Source organism: Tursiops truncatus, chromosome 19 (assembly GCF_011762595.2).
Source record: "Tursiops truncatus isolate mTurTru1 chromosome 19, mTurTru1.mat.Y, whole genome shotgun sequence".
NCBI classification, from domain to species: Eukaryota; Metazoa; Chordata; class Mammalia; order Artiodactyla; family Delphinidae; genus Tursiops; species Tursiops truncatus.
The window spans coordinates 53,845,532-53,868,971 of NC_047052.1; the positions used below are offsets into that span (position 1 = coordinate 53,845,532).

The following is a 23,440-nucleotide window of genomic DNA, read 5'->3' on the forward strand; positions in this document are numbered from 1 at the left end:
TAAGCTAATCTCTTTAACATTTTTTGACATGTTTAAATTATGCAGAAGAGAATGACAGTTGCAAAAGCAGGTGTTTGAGGCGTCTGCATTTTCTAATCATTGCTTCAGATGATAACTCCATTTGCAAGCCCCGTTCTTCCAGAGGGCGGATTCTTAGGTCAGTCAGTTCAGGGTCATTCTCTTCCCTTCTAAGAAATGGGGGGAAGTATTTGTGCCACCACACCGTGCTTTTGTACTGTTGCCTTACTATGGCTCATGTCAATCTTTTTAAGATTTGATATATCCTCACACTTGTTTTAACTTTAATCTCAGAAGCGATTGGGTATGTTTTAAATGTCCAAATTGTTTTCACTCTAAATTTCATTGTTCAGATTATGAGGTTTATACGCTTTCTACTGTATCCTGTATTGGAACTATTCTTTGATGTCTGCTAAATAACTTCACTATGCATGTGGTAAGGGTGGTGATCGTCTTTTAACACTCAAAACCTAGTTTAACCAGTTAGTTTAGTACTCAGTAGCTTCTTTCTTCCCTCAGGTGATCTGCTCAATTAGTGAGCTCTGAGTTTAAGTGTCCAACTAAGTAGATTATCCCCCCAAGTCCCCTTTGTCCTTTCTGTGCAGATGTTAACTGATGGGCTGGATTTGTTACTGACCTGGGTTCTTGGACTCTAATCAGTAGAAATTGATAACAGGCCAGACGAAGAATTCAGGCAAAGCTTTATTGGGACTCGTGCTGTGGCACAAGTGAGCGAGAACAAGAAACAGGTGCCCTTGCTCGCCCCCTGATGGGGGTGTGTGGTGCGAGCTGGTCCCTTAAAGGGGGTGAGGGTAGGGGCAGATCGGTGGGTCGGGCCTGAGGTGTAGCTTGGGTGGTCTGCCCACCCCCTTGGTGGTGCTGGGTGCAGGGATCATGTGCAGTACCCTGCTTTTGCTCTCAGCACCTCAGAAGTGGCAGTTGGGTTTTGGCCTTTTTGTTTCTTATTGTTCATAAGCTGTTTGCCCAAGCTGTGCATGTATGCAGTTATTTTTAGTGCCTTATGGCTTCTTTGTATTCCTTGTTCAGGACACCTCTGTCCAGGTGCAGGCACTGTAGTCAGGGGCCCCAGGTTCCAGCCTTTTCTAGATTGATGTGAAACTTTGTTCCCACAGAACCCATGTGTTCATGATGAAGAGATTGTTAGGGCTTATCTCCACAGGTGACCCTCTTTCTTGTTTTTCTGGAGGAATAACTATTTGTAATTTCATATTTTTTGACTATAATGTTTTCTGGAAAAGAGGAATTAAACGTTTGAATTTGATTAAACCATGAAAGAGAAGCTTCTCTTGCTCGGGAATATGAAAGGTAATCTGGAATTAGGACAAACTTTTTCTATTTAAACCTATCCAGGCTGCCACTTCCACCTAGTTCTGTTCATTCAACTCAGACTTCTTCAGGGTAACTTGGTAAAATTACTCCCCCTCCGAGCCTCAGTGTACCCACCTGTGACATGGAGAAGATAGAGGAGAGCAGTTTGCCTGGTTATAATTGAAATTTTAAACATATTCCAGTCCTCCAGCAATTATGGAAAATGCTTAAAAAAGAGGCCAGGGGCATAGGCCCAGAGATGGAGGCATACCTTTTTCTCAGCTTGTCTGTATCAGGAGTAAATCATAAGTTTGATTGCATCATCTCTTGGCATTAAATCTTTTATGGTTTCCCATCACCCTCGGGACAAATTGTTCAATATCGCTCGAGCAGGGAGCTCTGGAGCTGGGGTGGCCCCTCCAGAGCTGCTCCCAGTTAACAACAGGGACAAGCTTCCACATCCTGTGCCGACCGGTCGCCGGACGCTGGCTGCCTCCGGAAGAGAGCAGGAGTTGGAGGAGGCACTGTCCTTTGCATTAGTGCCAAGTGGACAAAGGACGGAGCAGTTGCAGTCAAGTGGGCATTTTGGCAGCAGGGAGGGCTTCCTGAAGAAGTGGGTGACAAGCTCACTAACTGATCTTCGTGTAGGAGTTTATTGTCCCTGTATCCCTCGTGTTAACAGCTGGCAGCAAAGGACTGTCTTTCCCCCACGTTCAGGTTCTCCTTCTGGTAGCTTTGTGGCGGATGCCAGAAGGGGGGTATGTTGGTTGTAAGCATTAAACAGCGTATTTCGCTCCCACAGAATCATCTTACCTGAAGAATCTTAACAAGAAATTCAGAGGAGGAGGAAAGAAGAAGGAATGGAGCTTTCACAGGTAAAAGTCATATTCTTTGTTGATTTGTTCTCTCCTTCCTAAAATGACACAGTTTGGGCTCATTAATCTTCTCTGTCTCTGAAATGTCCGATTTACTCACACACAGGGCCTTCCCTCAGTCTCCTCTCACCTCCCTGATTCCATGTCACTGTGACCCAGTGACAGGGAACTTGGGAAGAGCCCCCTTTCAGGTGGTCATCCGTGAAAGGTTTTATGCTCAGGCGTGGATTGGAGATGGGGAGTCGGCTCTGTGGTGTCAGTGAGGTAGGGCAGTGAGGGTTGTGTAGTGCACCCTTCTGGGTGCCCCTTCATCTCCACGTAACCCAGGATGAAAGCGACTACATGTGTAAGTGATGTACTGCTGTGCACGAATACCTGAGGAGGTCTGGGAAGGAAGACTGATATGGGGAGACTTGCTTTGTCAGATTTTATAAGTGTGTTGGAAGTTAAAGAAGTCAGTGTGTTTCTGGCTCTAAAATATGAACACTTTAAAATAGAATGGGAAGTTTCGAAACAGACCTAAGGAATGGGTAGGGTGTCATCTAACAATAAGCGTTCTTTAAATTATTTACAAAATATTCATCTCACAGAGCCTGTAGTGTTCACATAGGGACTCTCATGCAGCAGGTGTTTTAGATAAAAATGGTTATAATTTAGCCAAGACATAAGAGCAGAACTTTCTGTCATCAGAAAGGCTGGAGGTGAATTATAATTTTACTAGTTCTTGTTCAGTGTTATTTTTTTTTTGTATTAAACATCTCATGTATATATTTTCATGGTTCAGCTACACACAGCGATGCAGTTTAGAGACTAAGAAGTAAAATATCCCCTTCCCTGTCGCATCTTACACTGTCACTTACTGTCTCCATCAGAAACCACTGTTAATCCCCACTGCAAATCTTACAAAAATGCATTTATATATGGTAGTGTGATTTTAGAAAGTACTCCTTAATAAAATTTTGTTATGGGATTTTATTCTGCACATTTAAATGTTTACATACCATATATCTTAGACTTGTTTTCGTGTTAATACACTTAGAGTTGACTTTCTTTTTTTGTATCCTCATGGAGCATTTTCTTAATGAAGACACATTGGTCCTGTACAGTTTTAACTGTGATAAAATAACAGGTCATAGTGGCTGCTTCTGAGCATGCCGACTTTACTACAGATTTCTAAGAATTTCTCCAGAATCGGAAGCTTGAGCATGATTATCGGGTTAATGATGGTGTTCATAAGGAAGCACAGACACTACAGTTACTAAATAAAGATTTTAAATCAACTGTCTGAATCGTACTCAGAGACTTAAGGGGAACCATGGAGAACGAACTAAAGGAAAGTAGGAGAACATTGTGTCAAGAAACAGAAAACATCAATAAAGAGATAGAGTTAGAAATTCTAGAGCTGAAAAGTACCAAACCTGAAATTTGTCAACAGCAGATTCTAGAGCTCAAAAGTACCAACAGCAGATTGACAATCAGAATAAACAGTTAGTGAACTTGGGGCTTCCCTGGTGGCGCAGTGGTTAAGAGTCCACCTGCCAGTGCAGGGGACACAGGTTTGAGTCCTGGTGTGGGAAGAGCCCACATGCTGTGGAGCAGCTAAGCCCATGTGCCACAACTACTGAAGCCCATGCGCCACAACTGCTGAAGCCCGCAGGCCTAGAGCCGGTGCTCCGCAGCAAGAGAAGCCACCGCAATGAGAAGCCTGCGCACCGCAACCAAGAGTAGCCCCCGCTCTCCGCAACTAGAGAAAGCCTGTGCACAGCAACAAAGACCCAATGCAGCCAAAAATAAATAAAATAAATAAATTTAAAAAAAAAAAGAACTAGTGAACTTGAACATAGGTTAATTGGAATTATCCACTGTAAACAGAAGAAAGGTGAACTCCTTTACCTCCTATACCTCAAGAACACCTGTACCTCAAGAACCGAAATACAAAGAATCTAATTATAAAATAGACAGAGGACTTTAATAGACCTTTCTTCATAGAAGATATAGAAGTAATCAACAAGCAAATGAAAAGATGTTCAACGAAATTCGTAAAATGCAAAATCAAAACCACCATGAGATATCATTTTACACACGATAGGATGCCTATAATAAAACAGAAAAGAACAAGTTTTGGTAAAGATGTAGAGGAGTTAGAATCCTGATACATTGCTGGTAAAATGTTGTAGCCACTGTGGAAAACAAAACCATGTGACCTAGTGATTCCACTCCAAGATAAATACCAAAAAGAATTGAGAACACGTATTCAAACACATACTTCTATGTGAAACTTCCAGCAGCACTATTAATATTAGAGAAAAGGTGGTTATAACCCAAATGTCCATCAAAGGATGAGTGAATAATCTGTGGTTTACTCATACATTGGAATATTACTCGGCCTTGAAAAGGAAAGCAGTACTGATACCTAACTATAGCATGGCTGAGCCAAAAAAATTATTCACAGTGAAAGAAACCAGACAAAAGGTCACATTTTATACCATCCCAGTTACATGGAAATATCCCAAACAGGTACATCCACTGAGACATTGCATTACTGGTGTCCAGGGACTGAGGCAAATGGGGGAGAAAGAAGCAACTGCTTAATGGGTAAAGGATTTCCTTTGGGGATGATTGAAATATTTTTGAACAAGAAAGATGATGTTGTTCAACATTATAAATGTACTAAGTGCCACTGAATGGTACTTTAAAAATGGTTGACTTTATGTTGTATGCATTTCACCTCGGTTACATAAAGAGAAGCGTAACTTGCTCAAAATTATCTTACATGGATCAGTCAGAACATTCACCCCAGACAAATCAGTCCTTACACGTGTCTGTTTCTGTAAGTTTGTGTCAAACTCAGAACTCTCTCCTTGTCCACTTGGTGAAATGTGCTTTCCTTTCAGGGACTGTTTACGTCCAAGGATGTGGCCATCACGTTCTCTCAGGAGGAGTGGGAATGCCTGGACCCTGCTCAGAGGACCTTGTACAGGGACGTGATGCTGGAGACCTACAGGAACCTGCTCTCCCTGAGTGAGGATAACTTCTCTCTGGAAGTCGGTAACTAAGGGAGCACCTAACATGCTTTTGGATATATTTCCAGAAGTGGTATTGCTGGGTGATATAGTAGTTCTATTTTTAGTTTTTTGAGGAACCTCCATACTGTTTTCCACAGTGGCTGCACCAATTTACATTCCCACCAACATCATAGGAGGGTTCCCTTTTCTCCACATCCTCACCAGCATTTGTTATTTGTGTTCTTTTTGATGATAGCCGTTCTGACAGATGTGAGGTGATATCTCATTGTGGTTTTGCTTTGCATTTCCCTGGTGGTTAGCCATGTTGAGCATCTTTTCATGTGCTCATCGGCCATCTTCACTTCCTCTTTGGAAAAATGTCTACTCAGTTCTTATGCTCATTTTTTAATTGAGTTTTATGTTTTTCTTATGTTAAGTTGTATAAGCTGTTTATATATGTTGGATATTATCCCTTATTGGTCATATAACTTGCAAATATTTTGTCCCATTTAGTAGGTTGTCTTTTCATTTTGTTTATGGTTTCCTTTGGTATGCAAAAACTTTTAAGTTTAATTAGGTCCCTTTGGTTATTTTTGCTTTTATTTCCATTACTTTAGGAGACAGATCCAAAAAAATATTGCTGCAGTTTTTCAAAGAGTGTTCTGCCTATGTTTTTCTCTAGGATTTTTATGGTTTATGGTCTTATATTTAGGTCTTTAATCCATTGTGTGTTTATTTTTGTATATGGTATTAGAGAATGTCCTAATTTCTTTATTTTACATATAGCTGTTCAGTTTGACCACCACTTATTGAAGAGACTGTCTTTTCTCCATTGTATATTCTTCCCTCCTTTGTCATAGTTTAATTGACCGTAAGTGCGTGGGTTTATTTATGGGCTCTCTATCTTGTTCCATTGATTGGTGTGTCTGTTTTTTTGTCAGTGCCATACTGTTTTGATGATCTCATAGTATAGTCTGAAGTCAGGGAGCACAATTCCTCCATCGCTGTCCTTTCTCAAAATTGTTTTGGCTATGTGGGGTCTTTTGTGTTTTCATAGAAATGTAAAAAATTTTTGTTCTAGTTCTGTGACAAATGCCATTTGTGCATTGAATCTGTAGATTGTTTTTGGTAGTATGGTCATTTTAAAAATGATTCTTAATATTGATTCTTCCAACCCCAAAACATGGTATATCTTTCCATATGTTTGTGTCATCTTCAGTTTCTTTTATCTGTGTCTTATGGTTTTTGGAGTGCAGGTGTTTTACTTCCTTAGGTATGTTTCTTCCTAAATATTTATCTATTTATTTTTGATGTGATGGTAAATGGGATTGTTTCCTTAGTTTCTTTTTCTGATACTTTGTTGTTAGTGTATAGAAATGGAACAGATTTCTGTATTATTTCTGTATCCTACAACTTTACCAAATTCATTGATGAGCTCTAGTAGTTTTCTGGTGGCATCTTTAGGATTTTCTATATGTAGTATCATGTCATCTGCAAAGCTTGAGAGTTTTACTTCTTTCTTTCCAGTTTCTATTCCTTTTATTTCTTTTTCTTCTCTGATTGCTGTGGCTAGGACTTCCAAAAGTATGTTGAATAAAAGTGGCAAGAGTGGGCATCCTTGTATTGCTCCTGATCTTAGGTGAAATTCTTTCAGCTTTTCACCATTGAGTATGATGCTAGTTGTGGGTTTGTTATATATGGCCTTTATTATGTTGAGGTATGTTCCCTCTGTGTCTGGTTTTTTGAGAGTTTTTATCATACATGGATGTTGAATTGTGTCAAAAGGTTTTCTAGCATCTGTTGAGATGATCATAAGGTTTTTATTCTTCAGTTTGTTAATTTGTATATCACATTGATTGATTTGCAGATATTGAGAAATCCTCGCATCCCTGTGATAAATTTCACCTGATTGTGGTGTATGATCCTTTTAATGTATCGCTGGATTCAGTTTGCTATTATTTTCTTGAGCATTTTGGCATGTATGTTCATCAGTGATATTGGCCTGTAATTTTCTTTTTTCGTGATATCTTTTTCTGGTTGGTGTGAAGGTGATGCTGGCCTCATAGAATGAGTTTGCAAGTGTTCCTTCCTCTGCAATGTTTTGGAATAGTTTCTGAAGGATAGATGTTAACTTTTCTCTAAATGTTTTGTAGAATTCACCTGTGAAGCCATCTAATTCTGGACTTTTGTTCTTTGGGAGTTTTTTTTTTTTTCAATAGAAGTATAGTTGATTTATGAAGTTGTTATTAGTTTCAGGCGTACAGCAGTGGGATTCAGTTATACATATATATATATAATCTTTTTCAGATTCTTTTCTCTTATAGGTTATTATAAAATATTGAGTATAGTTCTTTTTGCTGTACAGTAGGTCCTTGTTGGTTATCTATTTTATATAGAGTAGTGTGTACATGTTAATCCCAAACTCCTAATTTATCTCTCCCCTATCCCCTTTCCCCGTTGGTAACCATAAGTTTGTTTTCTATGTCTGTAGGTCTATTTCTGTTTTGTAAATAAGTTCATTCTTACCATTTTTTTAATTTTTAGATTCCACATATAAGCAATATCGTATGATATTTATCTCTGTCTTACTTCACTTAGTATGATAATTCTAAGTCCATCCATGTTGCTACAGATGGCATTATTTTGTTCCTTTTTATTGCTCCATCATGTTCAATTGTATATATACACCACATTTTCTTTATCCATTCATCTGGTGATGGACGTTTAGGTAGCTTCCATGTCTTGGCTATTGTATATAGTGCTGCAGTGAACATTGGGGTGCATGTATCTTTTCTAACTTTGGGAGTTTTTAAATTACTGATTCAGTTTCATTACTGGTAACTGGACTGTTCATATTTTCTATTTCTTCCTGGTTCGGTCTTGGGAGATTTTATCTAAGAATTAGTCCATTTCTTCTAGGTTGTCCATTTCATTGGCGTATAGTTGTCTGTAGTAGTCTCTTACGATTCTTTGTATGTCTGTGGTGTCATTTGTAACCTCCTGTTTCATTTCTGATTTTATTGATTTGTGCCCTCTCTCTTTTTTTCTGTATGAGTCTGGTTAAAGGTTTATCAATTTTGTCTATGTTTTCAAAGAACTAGCTTTTAGTTTCATTGATCTTTTCTATTTTTTTTTTTTAGTGTCTGTTTCATTTATTTCTTCAAATACATTTTCAATCCCCTTTTCTCTTTTCCTTCTGGGATCCCTATTATGCAGATATTGGCATGCTTTATATTATCCCATAGGTCTCATATGTTGCTTTCATTCTTTTTTCATTTGTCTTTCTGCTCTGCTGGTTGGATGATTTCCGTTATTCTATCATCCAGGTCACTTATTCGTTCTTCTGCATTACTCATTTTGCTCTTTGTTGCCTTTACCTCGGCTTTCATCTTGGCAAATGAATATTCTAATGTTACTTGTTCCTCTGTATAGTTTCTAGTTACATTTTACAGTAATCTCCCTTTGTGTTGATAGCCTTTCTTAATTCCTTCCTATTTTTATTATCTTCTTTTTGAATTTGGAGCCTGTTACACTGGAGAGGTTGGTTTCACTGTTTGTTCTTTCAGGGGAATTCTCTTGATCTTGGAATTGGGAGTGGTTCCTCTGATTCTTCATTTTATCTATATTTCTCTCACCCTATGATTGAAGGAGATAAGTTATCTATTACTACCATGACCTTGGAGGGCTGTTTTTCTGTGAGAGCATCCTTGTGTAGCCTGCATGAGTGTGATGTTTTTGGTGCCAGGGCCGATTTCAGTGTGCATGCCTGCCGCGTCCTTCTTCAGTGTGTGCTGTTTATTATCCCCGTGATAGGTGGTGTGACTAGTGCTGTGGGGACCAGAGCCTGCGCTGGATGTGGAGCAGGACCTCCTCTTTGCTCTGTATTTGTCTCAGCCCTCTTGGGGGCAGGGTGCTCCCCAGTTGTTGGAGTAGAAGCTCCCATATCTGTCTCTGAGCTTCAGGGTGAGGTACTGCTGCTGGGAGAGGAGCCGCTGAGTATTCCTCCGCAGGAGCTGTCCACTGACGAGTATGCTCTGTGGTGCTGCCTGTCACCCGTTGTTCGGGTTCACAGAGTACACTCTTGTTGGCATTTCCCTCGGCCCCACCTCAGCCGTGTGAATGCCAGCAGTTGGCCCTGGTGACCCTCAGGCTCTGTGTTCATAAAGTCACCAGCGAAGATCTGTAAGTGCAGATCCACTAAAGTCATGTGCCGGTACCACAGTAGTTGCCCTTCTGGACCCAGTGCAGGAGGTGCAGAAGTAGCCTAGACCTCAGCCCTGCCGCTCCATGCACGCACCCGCAAAGCCCAAAGCTGCTAACACTGGACCTGTTCCAGCCACGGGAGCACCCGTAACGCTCTTGGGTGTCCTGCAGACGCTGAGTTTACAAAACTGGTGGGGCTGCAGCTGCAGAGTAAATCTGCGGATTGCATAGCTGCAGAGAGTGGGCTCAGATTTCAGTCCTGTTTCCTAAATCGCATGGCCCCTGGGGATCGGCTCTGATTTCAGCCTTGCCTCTGCACCTGGGTAACACGCTGGTGCTTCCGTGCTCCGAGAGCTCATAGAGGCGGAGTTGCACCTGCTGTGAACTTGCCAAGAGTTAGGCTGCCATGGCAGGGGCCCTTCCCCTCCCCTTCGTATACCCGTTAACAGTGGCACTTCTGTGGCAGGCCCTGGTTCCGTCTGTATACACCCCCAGTTGTGGCACGTACCACACTCCAGTCCCTGCAGCCTGTCTCCGTGCAGCCAACTGCAGTCCACTCCCTGGGTCTGTCTTCTGAAGCTCAGGTTTCAGCACCCAGTCACCTCGTGCACCAGCAGACATGCATTTTGGCCTGGGGAATGCAGTGAGGTGGCATGGATCGTCAGTGCTGGCTTTGTTCTGCCTGCCACGGGCTGGTTGGTGCGCACCCCTCTGAGCCTCTGAAGCTCTCTGTCTGCCCCAGCTGATATCCCAGTCAGTCAAGGGGTTCCCAGGGTGAGGGAACATTTCCTCTTTCACATCTCCCGCCCAGGGTTGCAGGTGCTGTTCCGATTCCTTCTTTTCTTTTTTTCTTTCTTTTCATCCCACCTGGTTACGTGGTGATCTTTCTTGCAATTTTTTGGGTTTTTTGGCCAGCATGTGCAGCATGCGGGATCTTAGTTCCCTGACCAGGGCTAGAACCCATGCCCCCTGCAGTAGGAGGGCAGAGTCTTAACCACTGGACTGCCAGGGAAGTCCCTTTTTTGCAATTTTGGTTGTCTGAGATCTTCTGCCAGCCTTCATTAGCTATTCTGTGAGACTTGTTCCACATGTTGATGTGTTTTTGATGTGTTTGTGGTAGGAGGTGAGCTCCACGTCCTTCTATTCCATCATCTTGGTTCCTTCTCTTTTCTCTTGTTTTTTCAGTCTCCATTTTATTTATTTCTGCTCTGATTTTTATTATTTCTTTTCTTCTACTAAGTTTTGTTTTTGTTTCTTTTTCTTTCTCTAGTTACTTTAGGTGTAAGTTTAGGTTGTTTGAGATTTTTCTTCCTTCCTGGGGTAAGCTTGTATTGCTATAAACTTCCCTCTTGGAACTGCTTTTACTGCGTCCCATAGGTTTCAGATCATCGTGTTTTTGTTCTCATTTCCCTCTAGGTATTTTTTATTTCCTCTTTGATTTCTTCAGTGATCCATTGGTTGTTCAGTAGCATATTGTTTAGCCTCCATGTCTGCGTTGTTTGCAGTTTTTTTCGTTGCAGTTGATTTCTAGTCTGTGTTGTGGTTAGAAAAGATGCTTAATATGAAGTCAGTCTCTTTAAATTTACCAGGTCTTGTTTTTTGGACTGGCTTGTGATCTATCCATGGGGAATGTTCCATGCATACTTAAAAAGAGTGTCTATTTTGCTGCTTTTGGATGGAGTGCTCTTTCTATATCAGTTAAGTCCATTACGTTAAGTCCATTACACTTAAGTCCATTAAGTCTAACACGTTATTTAAGGCCTGTGCTTCCTGATTGATTTTCTGTCTGCATGACCTGTCCATTGATATAAGTGGGGTGTTAAAGTCCTCTACTATTGTTACTGTCGATTTTTTCTTTTATGTCTGTTAATATTTGCCTTACATATTTAGGTACTCCTATGTTGGGTGCATATGTAATTGTTATATCTTCTAGGATTGATCCCTTGATCATTATGTCATGTCCTTTTTTGTCTCTTTTAACAGTCTTTATTTTAAAGTCTATTTTGTCTGATATAAGAATTGGGATTCTGGCTTTCTCTTGATTTCCATTTGTATGGAATACCTTTTTCCATCCCCTCGCTTTCAGTCTCTGTGTTTCTCTAGATCTAAAGTGAGTCTCTTGTGGGTAGCGTATATACAGGTCTTGTTTTCGTATCCATTCATGCACTTTATCTCTTTTAGTTGGAGCATTTATTCTATTTACATTTGAGGTAATTATCGATATGTATATTCTTACTGCTGTTTTATTAATTATTTTGGATTTGTCTTTGTAGGTCATTTTTTCCCTTTCTTCTGTTCTCCTACAATTTGATGACTATCTTTAGTGTTATATTTGGATTCCTTTTTCTTTTTTGTGTGTATTATCTATTATAGATTTTTGGTTTGCAATGACCATGAGGTTTTTGTATAGCAGTCTCATGTATGTGATTGTTTTAAGTTGCTGATCTCTTAATTTCAAATGCATTTTAACAACCCTGCATTTATACTCTACTCCTCATGATTACTGTTTTCGATACCATATATATATATTTTATTTTTTAATTTTTATTTATTTATTTATTTTTTGCGGTACGCGGGCCTCTCACTGTTGTGGCCTCTCCCATTGCGGAGCACAGGCTCCAGACGCGCAGGCCCAGCAGCCATGGCTCACGGGCCCAGCCGCTCCGCGGCATGTGAGATCCTCCCGGACCGGGGCACGAACCCGTGTCCCCTGCATCGGCAGGCGGACTCTCAACCACTGCGCCACCAGGGAAGCCCTATATATATTTTAAATTTATTTATTTTTATTTATTTACTTTTGGCTGCATTGGGTCTTCGTTGCTGTGCGCGGGCTTTCTCTAGTTGCAGTGAGGGGGGGCTACTCTTCGCTGCAGTGTGCGGGCTTCTCATTGTGGTGGCTTCTTTTGTTGCAGAGCACAGGCTCTAGGCACATGGGCTTCAGTAATTGTGGCATGCAGGCTCAGTAGTTGTGGTGCACGGGCTTAGTTGCTCCACGGTATGTGGGATCTTCCCGGACCAGGGCTTGAACCTGTGTCCCCTGCATCGCCAGGTGGATTCTTAGCCACTGCGCCACCAGGGAAGTCCCTGATAGCATATTTTACATCTAATTGTTTTTTTGTGTATCCCTTAACTGCTTATTTTGGATATAGCTGATTTTACTACTTTTGTCTTTTTGCCTCTGTGCTAGCTTTGTGTGTGGATGATTTCCTGCATTTACTTTATGTTTGCCTTTACTGGTGAGCTTTTTCATTTCATAATTTTCTTGTTTCTAGTTGTAGTCGATGCTGACGTTTTAAAAGTCTATTGTTATTTGTTTTGTTCAAGCCACTGATACTTTCGTCTTGTAAATTTCATTGTTATAAATGACCTTCATTTTCTTTATTCAATCATTAGTTCCATATTTTTTATGATATTCTTTTTTAAAATAATTTATTTATTTTATGTATTTTGTTTGTGGCTGTGTTGGGTCTTCATTGCTGCACGCGGGCTTTTCTCTGGTTGCGGCGAGCGAGCACTACTCTTCGTTGCAGTGCACTACTCTTCGTTGTGGTGCGTGGGCTTCTCGTCGCGGTGGCTTGTCTTGTTGTGGACCATGGGCTCTAGGCGCATGCCTTAATAGTTGGCACACAGGCTCTGTAGTTGTGGCTTATAGGCTCTAGAGTGCAGGCTCAGTAGTTGTGGCACACAGGCTTAGTTGATCCATGGCATGTGGGATCTTCCCAGGCTGGGGCTCGAACTCGTGTCCCCTGCATTGGCAGGTAGATTCTTAATCACTGTGCCACCAGGGAAGCTCTATGGTATTCTTAGTGTTGTTTGTTTTATACCTACAATTTGGGGTTGTGGACTCATGAATAAATATCTCTTTTTATATTTTACAGGATTTCTTAATCTTGAGTGTTTATGACTTAACATTTCTTTCCCCAAAAGCTGTATAACCTCTAGAAATTTTTGAAAAACTAGTCTGAGTTATTCCTCTTACTCTGTTTCATATTCGTTAGTACCTGCTATGAACACATACACCTTCTTTTAATAGACTATTTTTTTTAAGGAGTTTTAAGTTCACGGAAAAATTGAATGGAAGTTATAGAGAGTTTCCGTGCATTTTCTACCCCAGACATGCAGGCCCCCCCCAGTGAGCAATACCCGACTCGAGAGTGGTATGTTTGTTATCACTGATGAACCTGCGCTGACACAAACTAACACGTCAAAGTCCATGTTTATGTTAGAGTTCACTCTTGCTGTTGTATATTCTATAGGTTTAGACATATACTGACATGTTTGTAGCATAATAGTACCATAAAAGGTGATTTCATTATTTAAAAATACTCTGCTCTACCTATTCATCTCTCCCTCCCTCCCAAAGTGCAGTTGCTTGGTTATGTGGTAATTTTCTGTTTAATCTTTTGAGAAACCCCCAGACCGTTTTCCAAAGCAGCTGCACCATTTGACGTTTCCACCAGGAGTGAGTGTATGAATTTTTCAGTTTCTCCACATCTTCACCAACACTTGTTATTGTCTCTTTGATTACAGCCATTTAAGGGGTGTGGAGCTGTATCTCATTCTGGTTTTGATTTGCATTTCCCTATTGAATAATTATGTTAAACATCTGTTTTTTGTGTGTTTATTGGATATTTTTCTATATTCTTTGGAGAAATATCTGCTCAGATCCTTTGTCCATTTTTAAATTGGGCTATTTGTCTTTCTATTGAGTGTAAAAAGTTCTTTATATCTTCTAAATATAAGTGCTTTGTCAGATATATATACGTATATATATATGGTTGGTAAGTATTTTTTATATTCTGTATGTTTCCTGTTCACTTTTAGGGTGCAGAGGTTTAAAGGCTGCAGGAGATATTATTTATTTAGATTTTTTTTTGTATACGAGGTTTCTGTAGTATCCACAGTTAACAGTCCCAAAATGGATTTTCATGACTGGGAGGCCTTCAGGTTAGCCATATGAATTCCTGAGTCTTAACTTTCTGGGATGAAAGGTGCTTAGGCCCACTTGGGAGTGCTTTCGTTTCAACTAATATCAACCTTGCCTGCAGCCTCTGAGAACTGTGTTTGCAGAAATAATCATGTTGGTCACAACACCCATGCTGCTCTCCTTAGATCCCGCCATGGCTACTCTCTACTGGCCACATTCATCTTGGCTTTACATTTCCTGTTTACAAAAGTAATTTTCAACATATAATACCTATTTTGACCAAGATAAAAATGTTTCACTCCCAGAAACCTTGGTCTAGGGGGCACAGTGTCACCTCATTTGACAGGAAAGCCACCTTCCATTGACTTAATCCTTTGGGAAGATGATAGTGTCTTAGTTGATCCTTTTCCTAATATCTGTCTAATAAAGTGGAGCTAAAGTGTATTTGTTTCTTTTTTGTCCATCCTGGCTTGTTACTAGGATGCATTTAGTAGGAAAATTCATGATGTGCATAATGCCAAAAAGTGAAAATTCAAAAATTAGATGTAGTTTGCTTTAAATACAGCACTGGTGATTGATATCTGTAATTAGCTTTTCTGTAAAAAACAAACAAAAATGCATCATTTATTATAAATACGTTTTTTGAATTCCTAGGGTATAGAAAATAGAAAGCAGCACATTAACAACTTTTTAAAAACTGTTTGATCCCCTTTGTCCATTTTTCCCAACCTCCCCACCCCACGCCTTAGTTAACTACAAATCTGTTCTGTGTCTTTAGGTTTTTTGTTTTTTTTTTAAGATTACACATGTAAGAGAAATCTTAAGGTATTTGTCTTTCTGCATGTCACTTCAGGTAGCATAATGCCCTTCATGTTGTCACACATGTCAAGATTTCATTCTTTTTTTTTTTTTTTTTTTGCGGTACGCGGGCCTCTCACTGTTGTGGCCTCTCCCGTTGCGGAGCACAGGCTCCGGACGCGCAGGCTCAGCGGCCATGGCTCACGGGCCCAGCCGCTCCGCGGCATGTGGGATCTTCCCGGACCGGGGCACGAACCCGTGTCCCCTGCATCGGCAGGCGGACTCTCAACCACTGCGCCACAAGGGAAGCCCAAGATTTCATTCTTTTTAATGGCTGAATAATATTACATTGTGTATAGATACACATCTCACAGTTTCTTTATCCATTTATTTTTTTATGGACACTTAGGTTGTTTACTCATCTGTTGTAAATAATGCTGCAGTGGGACTTCCTCGGGTCCAGTGGTTAAGACTCAGTGCTCCCAATGCAGGTGACCTGGGTTCAATCCCTGGTCAGGGAACTAGATCCCGCATGCTGCAACTAAAGGAGCCTGCATGCTCACAACGAAAGATCCCACATGCCACAACGAAGGTCCCACGTGCTGCAACTAAGACCCGGCGTAGCCAAATAAATATTTTTTTAAAAATGCTGCAGTGGGGCTTCCCTGGTGGCGCAGTGGTTGAGAGTCCGCCTGCCGATGCAGGGGACACGGGTTCGTGCCCCGGTCCGGGAAGATCCCACATGCCTCAGAGCGGCTAGGCCCGTGAGCCATGGCCACTGAGCCTGCGCGTCCGGAGCCTGTGCTCCGCAACAGGAGAGGCCACAACAGTGAGAGGCCCGTGTACCGCAAAAAAAAAAAAAAAAAAAAAAAAATGCTGCAATGAACCAGGAGATGCATATATCTTTTTAAGATAGTGTTTTCATTTTCTTCATGTAAATACCCAGAAGTGGAATTGCTGGATATTATGTTAGTTCTGTTTTATTTATTTGAGGAACATCTGTATTGTTTTCCATGGTGTCTGCACCGATTTACATTCCCACTAACGGAGCACAAGGGTTCCCTTTTCTCCACATCTTTGCCAGCACTTGTTATTTCTTATCTTTTTTTTTAAATAAAAGTCATTCTAAGAATTGTGAGGTGATATCTCATTGTGGTTTTAATTTTCATTCCCCTGATGATGAATGAAGTTCAGCGTCTTTTCATGTATCTGTTGGCCATCTGTATGATTTCTTTGGAAGAAAGTCTGTTTGGATCTTCTGCCTAATTTTTAATCAGAATTTTTGTTGTTTTTGTTGTTGAGTTGTGAGTTCTTTATACATTTTAGATATTAAGTCCCTTATCAAATATATGATTTGCAAATATTTTCTCCCAACCTTTAGGTTGCCTTTGCATTTTGTTGATAGATTCCATTGTTGTCCACAAACTTCTTAGATTGATGTAGACCTACTTGTTTATTTTTGTTTCTTTTGCTTTTACTTTTGATTTCAGATTCAAAAAATCATTGACAAGATATCAGGGAGCTTTCTTTGTTTTCTTCTAGAAGTTTGTTTTTCAGGTGTTACACTCAAGTATTTATTTCTGTTTTGAGTTAATTTATGCATATAGTGTAAGATAGTGGTCCAGTTTCATTCTTTTGTATGTGCCTTTCAGTTTTCTCAATACTAATTATTGATGACACTGTCCTTTCCCTCTTGCATATTCTTGGCTCCTTTGTTGTGAATTTATTGATTGCATATGCATGGGTTTATTTCTGGGCTTTCTATTCTCTTCCATTGACTTATGTGTCTGTGTTTTTTTTTTTTTTTTTTTTTTTTTTTTGCGGTACGCGGGCCTCCCACCGCCGTGGCCTCTCCCGTCGCAGAGCACAGGCTCCGGACGCGCAGGCCCAGCAGCCATGGCTCACGGGACCAGCCGCTATGCAGCACGTGGGATCCTCCCGGACCGGGGCACGAACCCGCATCCCCCACATGGGCAGGCGGACTCCCAACCACTGCACCACCAGGGAAGCCCCTATGTGTCTGTTTTAAGGCCAATAGCATGCTGTTTTGATTATGATACTTTGTAACATCATTTGAAATCAGGGAATGTGATGCCTTCACCTTTTTTATTCTTTTTGAAGATTGCTTTGGCTATTTGGTGTCTTTCTGGTTCCATACAAATTTTAGGATTATTCGTTCTATTTCATGTGCATGTTTTTGCATGCAGAGAAGTTTTTGGCTCATTTGTGTAACTTCCAGGTGGTGTGATTGCTAGATCATATTTAAGATTATGTTAGTTTTGTAAGAAACCACAAACTCTTCCAAAGTGGCTCTACCATTTGGCATTTTCATCAGTAATGAATGAAAGTTTTTGCTGCTCCACGTCATTTCTAATGTCTGGTGTTTTCCATATTTTGGATTTTGGCCATTGTCATAGGTGTTTAATGGTATCACATTTGTTTTAACACATAGTTTCCTCAATTAAATCTATGGCATTTTATAAATAGAGAATTTTTCATATCTTCAGAACATACTTTTAAAATTTAGTTATTGTCTTAGCCACAGAGATAACATTCAATTGACTTGCCAGAGTTTTCTACAAGTAAGTTTTTAAAAAATATTTATTTATTTATTCGGCTGCACTGGGGCTTACTTGCAGCATGCTGGATCTTCATTGCTGTGTGCAAGATCTCCGTTGCAGCATGTGGGATCTTTTTACTTGTGGCATGCAGGCTCCTAGCTGCAGCATGGGTGGATCTAGTCCCTGACTTGGGATCGAACCTGGGCCCCCTGCATTGGGAGCATAGAGTCTTAACCACTGGATCACCAGGGAAGTCCCTATAAATAAGTTTTGATTTCTATTTTAATTTCAATGTTTTGGGATTTTTGCTACAAATAATTTATTCTAATAATTATTCTCCCTGTCTAGATTCTTCTTGCACATCATGGTATACTAATATTTAAATATCTCATTTTATTTAAGGAAGTAGGTAATTTTCTTACACTCCATGGTTTCCTCATTATTATCGCTTGTAACACTTATTGTTTCCCAGAAATTTTCTTACATTCTTTGTACTACATATTTCTAGGAAGCCTCTTTTTTCCCAGTTGTCTTTACAGTTTTATCAAAAGTCACCTGGTCCTTGTTGATATACATCCTATTATCGTCCTGTTCTTCAGGCTGTTAATTGGCTGCTTATGTTGTCAACCACATCTCTGCACATAGAACTCTGCCATGGATCAGCTGGGCACTCGCAGAATTGTTTCTATGCTTAAACCCTGCTGTGAACAACACTTGTCCATACAAATCATTCTGTGCTCTGGGTCATTTAGTAATGCTCCTTCAGGGTACCGTTTTCTGTTGCTGTTTCTGAAGTCAGAATTCATTACTTTGGGGGACTTCCTTGGTGGTGCAGTAGTTAAGAATCCGCCTGCCAATGCAGGGGACATGGGTTCGATCCCTGGTCCGGGAAGATCCCACATGAGGCAGAGCAACTAAGCCCGTGCGCCACAACTACTGAGCCTGCGCTTTAGAGCCCACGAGCCACAACTGCTGAGCCCGTGTGCCACAACTACTGAAGCCCACACGCCTAGAGCCCGTGCTCTGAAACAAGAGAAGCCACCACAATGAGAAGCCCACACACTGCAATGAAGAGTAGCCGCCGCTTGCCGCAGCTAGAGAAAGCCCGCATGCAGCAACCAAGACCCAACACAGCCAAAAAAATAAATAAATCTATTTTTTAAAAAATTCATTACTTTTGGATAAGTACATGTTATTTTCTATTGATTCATTATAAGAGTAAGTATTATCTATAGTAATAAATATAGTAAGAGCACTTCTCATCTGATGTCTCTTAGATATTTGGGATTATGTTAAAAGATCCAAAGATGTGATTTCAAATACTTTAAACAATTCCAGCAAAAGAGATTCTATTACTTTTATTAAAAAAATCTCTTTTTTTAAGAGATTCTGTTACTTTGTTATATCTATAACAAAGATATTTGCACTGAAAATTCATGCTAAAATTGATATTCTATTTTAAAAATATATAATGTAGTTCACAAGTTATTCTTACCAAATATAATCACATCCACAGAGGTTAAACCTTGGCAAAAGCCTCCTGCTAGCTTTGTTTCCACCAGTCAACCTGTCGCCCCTGCCAAGAGATCATCATCCAGCAACCATGATCATCCTCCACTGCTGTACCCTTGAGAGGGTTTTATTGCATCCACATGTGTTCACACAGAGTGAATTCATTCATTCTCCAGGTTTTGCTTTTAGGTCCCGCAAAGAACATTCTTGTACATATCTTCCGGAACAAATAATACATGCCTAGGAATGGAATTTGTGGGATACTCAGCTTGATCATGTTTAGAGCAAATATTGGAATAGATGTAAACCTACAGTCTTCCCATAACAGCACTCTGTCTTCCTAATATCTTCCACATTTCCTTCATACCAACAATAGAGTTTCCATAGAATGAGTCATGTTTATGCTTCTTGCTACAGCGGTTCTTCTTTTCCCAAGGTTAGGCTTTCATCTGCTGCAGTACAGTCCTCTTCCCATAGATTTGCAAGCACAAGCAGTGCTCCCACATTGCCCACTACTTCACTCTTGCTTTGTTAAATCCCAGTCCTGGCCTTCCCTCAGATTTTTGTGGATCTAAGTGAACTCTATTGGTACTTCTTAGTACTGTGTCAGTATTTAGCACTTGGGCTCCCCAGTTCCCATAAGACCCCACCCCTCCCCATACCCCACACACTGCATAAGGAAGGACCCCTACTTGCACACAGTACAGTTTGCTCAGATCAGCAACTCGGTCTGGTCACTGTGTACATCAACACGTGCTGTACGTGATTCCTATCATCTGGGAATGGTAGAACAGTCACAGTATAAGTGACACAACTCACTGCCCTTATCTTCCTAGAAACATTTCTAAGAAACTGGTATTACCTGGGACCTCTTAAAATCTGTACTGCCTGGATGGGCGGTGCTGCTTAATACATATGAACATGTCAATGTTATTCTGCACATCCAGGTTCAAACCTTGGCCTTTGAATTTCCTTTCTGAGTTAGGGATAGATGTGTAAGCATTTTGGGTCCTTTATTTTTATTTATTTAGGCTGCATTGGGTCTTAGTTTTGGCATGTGGGATCTTTGTTGCAGGATGTAGGCTCTTAGTTGTGGCATGCGGACTTCTCACTTGGCGGCCTGCAGACTCTTAGTTGCAGCATGCGAGATCTCAGTTGCGGCATGTGCACTTCTCAGTTGTGGCATGTGGACTCTTAGTTGTGGCATGCGTGCGGGATCTTGTTCCTCGACTGGGGATCGAACCTGGGTCCCCTGCATTGGGAGCATGCCGTCTTACCCACTGGACCACCAGGGAAGTCCCAGTGTCCTTTATTCTTGTTTCTACTTTTTTTTTTTTTAAGGCCATGCCACGTGACGTGCAGGATTTTAGTTCCCTGACCAGGGATCGAACGCATGCCCCCTGCATTGGGAGCATGGAGCCTTAACCCATGGACTGTCAGGGAAGTCCCAGGCCCTTTATTTTTCTATGAAAATGTGTGATAATTTAGCTCAAGAATAATTAATTAATGCTGTTATGGGGTTTGAAATATTGCATGGCATATAGTAAGGGCTGTAAAGTTACCTTTAGTTAATAACATATGTCATTTTTTTGTCATATTTATTATGAGATTGACCTTGGCTTACATTATATTTTGGCTGTTGTCTTTTTGTAATTTTTTTCCATACAGATGTTCTCTCTGACTTTAGAGAACAAAATTTCAAAGCATGGATTATATACTATATATACATATATTTTTGCCATATAACTATAATTAAGTGATAGTAGGTAGTTGAACTATGTACTGGCTGTTACAGAACTGCAGGCTTGACATCACGATTGAGATTTCAGACAGTTTTCCCTAATTCTTAAATTTCATACATATGTGTGTTGACCTGAAGGTGATATTTCAAAATTCAGTGCTTATCAAGATATTTTTAAATTTTTCCTATCGTGTGTTCCTTCTGGAATGAAAATTCTTTGTTTTTCTTTGTTTTTGTTTCGGTGCTTACTCAAATCTTTTAAATTCCAGAGACTATTATTTTGTTTTGTTTTTTTTGTGGTACGCGGGCCTCTCACTGCTGTGGCCTCTCCCGTTGCGGAGCACAGGCTCCGGACGCGCAGGCTCAGCGGCCACGGCTCACGGGCCCAGCCGCTCCGCGGCATGTGGGATCTTCCTGGACCGGGGCACGATCCCGTGTCCCCTGCATCGGCAGGCGGACTGCGCCACCAGGGAAGCCCCAGAGACTATTATTTTGTATAACGGTGGTTACTTACTAACTTACCTGTTAGATTTATCATGGTTTACAAAAATGTTTTATCAAGTATTGTTTTGATGTACAGATTCGTAAAAATATTTTTTCTTGCATCATATTCATGTTATTAAACATTATTATAAATTTAAGGATTAGGGAAGACAGTCTCAAATCTCAATTTTGATTTTATGCTTCCAGTTCTATAAGCCAGTACGTATCAATAGATAAGCTTTCTAATTATGGAGGATCATTTAATTATCCAGTTATCTGGCAAAAAATATGTGTAGTACATTGGGTGTGTGCTTGAAATTTAATTATCTAAGATCAGAGAAAACATTAATATGGGAAAATGTATAAAAAGAAAACTAAAAAAAACTATATCACAGTAGTGTTTGAAGACCATGCTTGAAGAATTTCTGTGTTCATTGTATTATTTTTTGTGTAATTATCTAATTCAACGTAAAATATTTTCCAACTCTATATAATAGGAAGCCATTCTGCTGGATTTGCAATCAAGGAGTTATCACCAAGAGAGGACATTACTAAAGGAGAATTAGGTCATCTAGTGACATTAGAAAGAAGTAAAAGTCATGGCATCAAGGATTTTGACCTCAAGGAAGTCTGTGCAGATGTGCAGGAGTGTGAGAGTGAGTGGGGATGTGATGCAAGAAATGACAAAGAAGTACTTTTGACCCGTAACAAAAATCTCACTCATGGAGACGATCAAGATAATAAGTCCTTAATTAATCTTCCTCAGAGTGTTTCTGTAAGAAGTAATGCACGTGAATATTTCACCACGACAGGCCATCCATAAGAAGTTCGTTAACAACGAAAAATAACATCAGCCTTGCTAGAAACAGAGATCTCAAGTGTTTGGAAAGTAGACCTGGAGTGAGGCTGCAGGCTCAGGCGGCTCAGCTGCAGAGATGTGCAGCTGAGGAGAAAGTGTATGTGTGCGGTCAAGGTGAGAAGCCAGTCAGCAGTGGTTCCTCAGCTTCACCACTTCACAGAGTTCCTCCTAGTGTGGAAAACACGTTGTCACCTGCGCAGCACAGGAGAACACACACTCGAGAAAAATCTTACAGCTGTAATGACTGTGGGAAGGCTTTTAGCAAAAGCTCAAACCTCAGGAATCACAGGAGAATTCATTCTGGACAGAAACCTTACAGATGTAGTGAGTGTGGCAAAGCCTTTAACCACCAGTCACACCTCACAACACATCAGAGAGTGCATACAGGAGAGAAACCTTACAAATGTCATGATTGTGGCAAGGTCTTTAGTCGAAATTCACACCTTGCAAATCATCAGAGAATGCACACTGGGGAGAAACCATATAAATGTCATGAGTGTGGCAAAGCCTTTACCCAGTTTTCACACCTTAGTAGACATCAGAAAATGCATGCTGGAGAGAAACCACACAGATGTTATGAGTGTGGCAAGCATTTTACGCAGCGTTCAAACCCTCTGGCACACCAGAGAATTCATACAGGAGCAAAACCTTTTAAATGTAATAAATGTGATAAGGCTTTTATTGAACGGTCACAACTTTGGGGTCATGAGAGAACTCACACTGGAGAGAAACTTTACAAATGTGATGAGTGTGGCAAAGCCCTCACAAGACATTCATATCTTATTCAACATAAAACAATCCACACTGGAGAAAAACCTCACAAATGTAACGAGTGTGGCAAAGCTCATACTCAATTAGCAAGCCTCACCAGGCATCTCAAAATACATATTGAAAACGAACGTAAGCCTCACACATGTGGTAATGCTATCATTCAAAATTCAAAAGTTTAGGGATCATCCGATTTCATAGTAGAAAGGAACTTTAAAAATAAAGCGATTCAGACAAAATTTATGCGTGTATTCAAGCCTTACTCAACATATGGGACTCTATCAGGGAGAAAGAACACATACAGATGGCCAGCAGGCGCATGAAAAGATGGTCAGAATCACTAATCATCAGGGAAGTGCAA

General features: G+C 40.5%; 1 protein-coding gene across 1 annotated transcript; it reads left to right on the top strand.

Moving 5' to 3' along the window:
• Nucleotides 1-389: 389 nt before the first annotated feature.
• On the top strand, nt 390-23,439 carry LOC117307521 (zinc finger protein 677-like). Its single transcript, XM_033844052.2, is given in 4 exon segments — nt 390-2,222; nt 5,117-5,270; nt 21,950-22,252; nt 22,255-23,439. Coding segments are annotated over 4 exon segments (1,479 nt in total). The 5' UTR covers nt 390-2,207; the 3' UTR covers nt 23,262-23,439.
• Nucleotide 23,440: the final 1 nt, after the last annotated feature.